This window comes from Danio aesculapii, chromosome 10, assembly GCF_903798145.1.
Source record: "Danio aesculapii chromosome 10, fDanAes4.1, whole genome shotgun sequence".
Lineage (NCBI taxonomy): Eukaryota > Metazoa > Chordata > Actinopteri > Cypriniformes > Danionidae > Danio > Danio aesculapii.
Window position 1 is genome coordinate 28,345,748 of NC_079444.1, and position 8,729 is coordinate 28,354,476.

The 8,729-nt window shown below is 32.6% G+C and overlaps 1 protein-coding gene across 2 annotated transcripts in view; it reads right to left on the bottom strand.

Annotated features, from left to right (window-relative positions):
• Nucleotides 1-3,282, bottom strand: part of btg3 (B-cell translocation gene 3) — a 5,293-nt gene extending 2,011 nt beyond the window's left edge. Inside the window, exons 1-3 of one of the 2 annotated variants that reach the window (XM_056467366.1) lie at nt 3,194-3,282; nt 247-453; nt 1-138 (exon numbers count right to left, since the gene is read on the bottom strand). In XM_056467366.1, the coding sequence (XP_056323341.1) occupies nt 1-138; nt 247-419 (311 nt within the window). In that variant the 5' untranslated portion in view covers nt 420-453; nt 3,194-3,282. Of the gene's footprint in view, nt 139-246; nt 460-3,193 lie in introns of both variants that reach the window. The other variant, XM_056467368.1, reaches the window with a different exon arrangement.
• Between the last annotated feature and the right edge of the window lie 5,447 nt (nt 3,283-8,729).

The window sequence follows — 8,729 nt, forward strand, 5'->3', positions numbered from 1 at the left end:
CTACAGCACACCTCTCCAGGATCAACCCAAAGCGTGAGCTCTTTAGGCAGGCCAAGGTCTTTATACTGAACTCCACTTTCAGCGCAAGCTCTCAGCAACTCAGCATCTTCTTTCTGGAAGCGGTTGACTCTGATGCACCTGCACAGGACACATTTGTAGCTTATTTTAAAACTGTGAAACATCACATGCATCCTGTTCTGGCCAGCTGTGAAAGTGCACTGTGAGCTGTTTATCAAACTGCTATACCTGAATGCCTGGCCTTTGCTGGGGTTGTCCGGATACCAGTGACCTTTATACTTCTCCTGTAATGCTACTGTTAACCGCTCCACAAACAGGTCCACCTTGTCCGCATCCAACTTCTCAGCCTTCTTTATCAACCGCTTCAGGAAAAACACCACCGCTGCAATTTCTTTCTTCATTGTTAGCTGTTGAGCTGAAATTCAGGTCCAACTTCTGTGAATATAAACAGAGAGACTTTTGCCATGTATAAGAGTTTACACATTTCACAGTTTGGAAGTTTCATAGTTAAAAATCCTACATACTATGCATAAAAATGAGGTTTTGTTGTTAAGAACATATGATAAAATATAATAATGATTAAGCATTGTTTATTTGTTTTGTAAGTTCTGTCACATAATATACAGTTGAAGTCAGAATTATTGCCCTTCTTGTATTTTTTTCCCCCAATTTCTGTTCAACAAAGATATTTCCAACACATTTCTAAACATAATAGTTTTAATAACTAATTTATCTTTGCCATGATGGCAGTAATTAATATTTTACTGCTTATTTTTCAAGTCACTAGATCAGCTAAACAGGGTTTCTAGAGGTTTCATCAATTCAAAATTAAGATTTTAAAAGACCTTTTAAAGCCCATTTTAAGACCATAATGAAAGACATTTCAGACGTACACAAGGCAAAACGCTAAAGATTTGTTTAATGGCCAATTTAAAACCTTAACAAAACATAAAAAAACATATGGTATTGTAAGGAGGATTATTAAACCATTGTAATAAGTAAATAGAGTTAATAAAAAAACATTTCTTAACCTCTTAAGGCCCAATGTGTTTTTTTACATGCATTTTTTTATTTCTCTTTGCTATTTGGGCTTTTTAGAACCTAATTAGAATGTACTTTTAGAGAAAATTGTCCATGTCTGTTGACTCGTGGTCCAAATTTACATAAAACACTTTTTCCTGACTTTTTTTAAAAATGAATGTATAACAGATTTGTTTTTTTATTTGCTTTGACTATCAGAGAGTAAAAACAAATTTTTCCTCATTTTGGACAGTTAAAAATAGTGTTTGGGACATTTCATTTGCTGCAAAACAGTTGCAGGATGACACCGTGTGTTTGTAACAAAATATAAAACTAAAAAATAAGAGCTAAAATGTACTGTGCACGTATGTGGACACTCAAGCCCTAGGAGGTTAAAACTTTTTTGAAATAAATAGTTCATGGTCATAGGAAAATTAAGACCCGTTTAAAATGATTTAAGACTTACAACACAATATTTCAGTGGATAAGGCATTTGAAAGCCTAAAATTTGTTTTTTTATTAATTTAAGATATTTTAAGACTTTAAGACCCCACAGATACCCTGTTAAAGTGACATTTAAAGACTTAATTAGGTTAATTGGGTTAACAAGGCAAGTTAGGACAATTATGCAATGTATAACGATGATTTGTTTTGTAATGACATTAAAAGAGATCAAACTTTTTTTTTTGCTTTTATTCACAAAAAGAAAAAATATATAAGAAATGCTGTGAAAAATTCCTTGCTCTGTTTAAATTAAAACATATGAAAAGAAAAAAATGCACAGGAAGCTAAACATTTTGATGTCAACTGTATGTCATCAAAGCTTATGACAAATAATTTGCGACAACTTATACATCAAATCAATACTGCGTGGTAAGCTTGTTCATTCATTGTATGTGAGAAACTCAGAACTTGTGAACGGCTAAAAATTACTCAAAACAGTTTATTAATCCGGTATCACATACACAGAGATCTGCAAGGAAACCTATTCAGTAACCTGTAGTGAACAGCATTGTGGTTTTGACAAGGATTCTGTAATTTCTATTGTTGCCTTTTGTGATATCATGTGCTGTGTAATGTTCATATTGCAGGCAAAGCACACAATAGTTTGTGTGAAAAAAAGCTGAAAAGGTGTTAAGAGGATAAAATGGTGATTTTCACAATCAAATAAATTAACCTTGCAATCACAACGTTTTTTTAATCCTAAATTTATGAATATTTAAATTAGAGCTATACAAGTCATCTAATAAAATTGCCTTCATAACAAAACTAATAGTCTAATATTGTGCACATCTAACAATAACAAGATTAATAATCACTGTAACAATTATTATTTATTATAATAACAATAACATTGGGGAAAATTATCAAACAAATCCTTTAATAAATTCAAAACCTCAATCTAGGAATGTAGCTTACCAGAAACATATGCCTCTAACAACTTGGCTGTTGATACTAAAGCTAGTGTGCACTAGAGCAAGTGATTAGCACAAAGCTGGCGGTCAGGTGGCGGGACAGAACAGCAGGAAGGCGCGCCAAACATAACACGACAGTTTGAAAAACAAGACCACAACAGAATCACAAAATCATCCGTTAAAACATTTAAACTTCTTTACATTTTCATAATTGTCGCCAAAAACATTGTATTTACCAACTATTGTCGAAAACACGGACTAGACAGGGACTAATAGACGTCATAATAAAACACCAAACAAACATATTCCTCCCAACCTTCGTTTATCTATTTATTTTTACGTAACGTACGTATGGTAATTGAACATATAGACATTAATCACGTAAGAAAACTGTTAAATTTCTTTGAGAATTGTCATTTAGTCGTCAATCTGAACGCCACGAAACAAAACAGTGGCATTGTTGAGATGTTAAATATTAAAACCACACTCAGTATTAACAATCCCACGCATTTTGCTTTTATACATATTAAAACGTTTATAAAAATTGAAACCAGCTCACTTTAACCTAACGTTAGCCGAAGTTAACGTGGCCTCGATTCTATCATCATCACTTGTTTTTTCCGATCGTTTCTTTAAAAATAAAACACCATTTTTAAATCGTTTTAATTTTACATTTGGACGTTAAAATGTGTTTTAATTCTACGTGAGCTCGCTTTATCACTACAAACAGAAATACTGACCGTGTTTTCTTTTCATCCACATGTGGAAAACTCCTGCTGCCTCGCGCACAAGACACTTCCACACCAGCTCCCCCGCGCGACTATGTGGGTGACGTGACTGTGTCTTGTGCGCATGCTCGGAGGAAATGACTCAGGAGTCTATTCGTTTCATTCGTGAAGCGAAAGATTCAAGATAATAAAAGCTGCGCAACGTTTTGATAGGGTGTAGAAAAGCAGACGCACAAATAAATGTTAGGTGGAAGTATTATAGCAGCTTTAGCGATTAAAAAAGTGAACCATTACTAACGTTAATTCAGTACAGCAATCAAAATAAGTGGACAATTACTTATTCGGCTTATGTCAATAATGTGGTCATTCAGGAAAATGTTAAAGGCAGGAGTGGGTTAAAAATCATTAAATTATTGCGTTTTATAATTTTGTAATTGTTATTATAAAAGCAACATTATTAAAAATGATTTAATACTATTATAAGCAATAATTAATAAATAATCAAATTAAAACATTAAATAAGATTAATACACAATAAATAAATAAACAATATAAAAAACTAAAACTAAATTAATAATTAACAATTGAACAAATAAACAAAACAATGTACGATTTTTTTTATTTTTAATATGCATACATTAATTATTAACAAATAGTTAAGATTCAAATAAATTAAAGGATAAAAAATGTGAGTAAAATAAATTAATATTATTTTAGTATAACGTACTATACGCACATGGTTACAAATAAAAAAAGATACAAGTAAATTAACAAATATTAAGATACTTTGAGTAAAACTAAATATTTTCTAAATTAAGTAAATGAATTTTTTTTCCCATAAATCCGTCATATGAGGAAAATCATATTTTGGGAGTGACAAGACCTCAAGACTGAAAACCAGCATCACTTTAACTGTAGCATTTTAATAAATCGGACAATAGTGCCATCTAGTGTACAATGTGAGGTTTTGCAAGGTAAACTGCTATTGTGCTGGACTACGAGGGATTATTAAATTAATTCACATTTTTATTTTATGCCAAAAAATATAAAAATTCAGAATATCAAGTACAGAACATATTCTATGAAGATATTATGTAACTTTCCTACTGTAAATTAAAACTCTTTAAATATTTCTATGCATTGGTAAGAATGTAACCTTGACAATTTTTAAGATGATTTTCTCAGTATTTTGATTTTGCAAACTCTCAGAATTAATATTTTTCAAAAGATATTTTATTTAGTTATTTAATTATTTTTTAAGTTTATCTCGGCCAAATATTATGTCCTAACTAACCATACATCAATAAAAATCTTTTATTTATTATATACGTATTTTTTGTTCAAAGAAATATACAAACAAAGTAGGCCTTACATGCATGAACAAGCATGAATTAATACAATTACAACAATAGGCAGACACAAATATAGGGAAAAAGCAACATATGGTAATGACAATTGTATTTAATGTTAAAAATAAAAAATAAGTAAATAAATAAATAAAAATAATAAAATAAAAATAAATTCATTATAAAAGTTTATAGAATATAAACCTTCAAAGGGTTGTTTATAGCAAAAAGGGTTTACATGGATATTGACATGAGACATTCTGTCATGTATATGAGCCCAAATGAACTCTGAGTAGACGCAATTGTAGAAAATATGCCCAGTGGTTTCAATATATCAATGAAAATCTTATCTATCCTTCAGATGATGTATCTAAATTTATGAAAAAATGAAATGAAAAAAGTCTCCTGTGCAATTCTAATGAAATAACAATGTAACCAGAACTGCAAATCACTAACAGCACACACTGTTTATTATTACCAATAATTTTCCATTAAAAATGATTTTTAATATAGACAATCTGATTTGAACATTAATATTGCATATAAACAGACTCTCTTGCTCATTTCCAACAACAGACAATGCAAAAGTTATTAAACAACTCAGTCAAAAGTACAATGACAGTGTTAATAATAAAGGCAGATGAAACGTTACCTAAAAAACAGTTTGCTCTGGAACAAATACGATTAAAGATACCAAAGATTGTCCCTTATTACTTACAATGAATTATTATGCCACACATCTGTACAACTACATTTTAGCCTCTTTAAAATACATTCAGTGACACAACAACAGTAATATTTGTACATTTATAGTGGTTTTGGTTCTATGACATGACTCGTCATGTTAGAAATGCTGAAAAGGGGTTGCTGTAATATTGGTCGACAATCACATGCAGAAAGACCTCTCAGCCAATCAGAATCAAGAACCAGGATGAACTGTTGCATGAAACTCTTACTATACACAAACAAGTTAGTATAGTGAATGAATCAGACTATATCAATCATAGTGAAAAAGCTTCATGTGGTGCTGCGTGGAGTCTGACCGGGCTGCATGGGACTGGATGTTGATTACCCAGTGATGGGGGTGTCAGATTGGACAGGAAAACCTGTGATGGGCTCTTCCTGGATGAACATGACGACTTGATTAGTGTAAGTCTGAACATTTTGATTTTGAAGATTGCTCCACTCTGCAACATATTAATATAATTAATTCCAATGCATGATTCTAACTACGCTTAGGGTTATATTGCCAAAAAGCTGCCTTATTTGTTCTAGACTGTCACACTTACAAAACACGATGTGCATTACATTTTTGCTTTTGATAAAAATAAGGTTAAAAAGACTTTTATTTTCCATTAATACAAATAATTGGGATAATACACATGTTTTTTTAGGGGGGATAAACTATCATTACAAACCTTTGTTCAATTCTCTGTTCTTTTTCACATTTATGACACACGCATACACTGAATATTGAAGATTGAAAGTTAAACTCACTGTAATGTGCACAGAAGACTGCAATAATGAGAATTATGACAAGAATCAGCAATGCAGATATTTTCACAGCTATCCATACACCTACAGTATTAAAAACAGTTATTGAACAGATTTAACTAGCAAAATTATTGCATTCCAAACATGCTACACTCTAAAAATGCTGACTTTTTAAAAATTTGTTTAAATAAAGTTATAGTGCCAAACTTAACCCAATTTTTAGGTTTAATATTTTATTTAAATTGGATTAAAATAATGCAGCTTTCTAAGATTGTGTGGGAAGGAATCTATTGCTATTATGAGATTGCTATATAACATCAATTACAAACTCAAAATAGGTAATACCTCTGTCCTTGTTACAGTAATTAAGAAGCACACGAAGAGTTGTTGGTTGGCTCAGGGTCGAGTGGTTCACCCAACACGAGTAGTTTTCACAGTCAGATATATTCAGATATGAACGGAGAGTGAAGGATCCATCTGGGTTGGTTTTGTTAATGTTCAGTGTCTGAGAAATGTTCTGAAATTCTCCATTTCTCATCCACACCTGCTCTATAGGCGAAGGGTAAAACTCTTCAGAGCTGCACAGGATTGTGAGAAATCCATTTGATGTTCTTATTTGTGATACAGACACAATGGGGCGAGCTATAAAAAAAATGAAGCATCAGTAATTTTAACAGCATTTACATGTCAAGCCATTGTATATTATCTACCATCACACATCAGTTTGATTCTAGTCATAATTAACTTACCAATCACTTGAACAAATGTTCCGTCTTCTCGCAAAACAACTGAAGGAGGTGGAATTAGTCTTGTCTGAACACATTTATAAGTGCCAGTATCATTTATCTGCACATCTGATACCTCAAATGAGATGTTATTAGGAATCCAAATTAATCTAACATTATACTTACAAGATTGAATAATCAATGAATAGTTTATAATCTTTACTGAGCATAATGTATAATTGTTTCCCAGTTTCACATCGAAACTGACAGTTTCATTTGATGGTTTGTAGTTACAGCTAATATTTACTGACGCTCCTCGATGAACAGTTTGAACTGTGTTGGTAGAAGATGTTAGTCCAGCTACAATGGCTGAAAAAAGGCAGTTCATACTAAAGAAGTAAGTATCTTTATTGTCGAATCACAGTATGAAGATAAAACTGGACAGCACAATCATTACCAGAAACAAAGACGATGATGGGCGGAGTAATACACAGAGGTGAAGGGTGAAGAGGGCTTTGTGTGATGTTACTGACAAAAATCGTACGGCTATCAGCCAATCAGATTCAAGAGCCAGACACAACTGTTATATATATATATAATTGTTAATTTGTTATATAAATTTATTACATACATTTTTATTTCCACAGAGATTATGAACATGTGCGAGGCAGGGAAGTTGATTTTATAGTCTCATACAATAAGATACAAAACAAAACGATATACAAAATGAAATGGATAAATTATATAATGACCACAAAGCCAGTGCATTGATCTTGTGCTCAAATCAAATTACTGTCTGCAGTTGGCGCACCAGTTTCTGCTGCATCTTAAGGCTGTTATAGGAAGCTCTTTGCAAGAGATTTCCTTGTCTTCAAACTGCAAAATATGGCATGCTATATTTAGTCTTTCGCTTTGTGAAGCTAGTCACCTTTTTTGTACCTGAGGTCACAATTTATTTTGATGGTCCCATAAGTCAATTTACAGATTCATATCTGCCTATACTGTCATCTCTGTAGTGTCTGTAGATTGTCTTTAAAAGTTCTTAGTCTATCAATACAACATGTAAACATCTGTTGAAATTTTGGTCAATGTAATGTTAACAATCTAGGTTGTAGATGTTCTAGATGCTGTTGAAAGACGTTTGTTACGAGCCAACATCACAGACAAGAAGAAAACCGGTGCTTTTGTTTCTTGTTCATACGTCAAATACTTGCACCAGTGTCAGTACTAACTGTCTGCTGAACATTTAATGACAAGTAGTTTGCTGTCCATGTGGTCTTTTATGTTGTATCAAAACAGTTGTCATTCAACAGCATTTCCTAGATTTTCACTTCATTGTGATGGCCTAATCTGACAACAGATGAGCAGCAGATGAATCTACCTTAAAGTAAAAGAACTGTCTGATTTAACCCTTTTGTGTTGTTGGGGATGTTTTAATCCACACTGGGGTGATTTCGATTTTTGAGTCTTAACATGGCCACAAGTTACTCTGTTTCAGCAAAAGGAAAGGTTTTGACAGATATTTTGGAAAAATGTTTTGAAATTTTGGAATTCAACAAAACACTACCCAAATTAAAGCAAATTTACTACCCTTTCATTATGTTTGTGGCTGATGTAATGACATTTTTTGATTGCAAAGCCATGACGCCTTATAATCATGCATTCTTGATTGTTGCTGGTTTTTCCTGTTGGGAAGAGAGAAAACTTAAAATTTTTACTGTTAATCATCAGTTGCAGTGCCAAAAAGCTTTCTGCCTTCTTTATGGAGTTCAATGTGTGTTTATGTGCGAGAGAGACCTTGTGCAATAGTATCTAGATGCAAACTTGGATATGTAAGCTGAGACTGCATATTTCAGAAGTGCAATGTCAGACAAAATGCAGTCAATGGAGCTAGTGACGTAACTGTGAGGTGAGGGTTAGAGGTGGGGTTAAGTGTGCGCAGGGCTTAATTTATGCTGAAACATGCCGGATCCGGATCCTCTG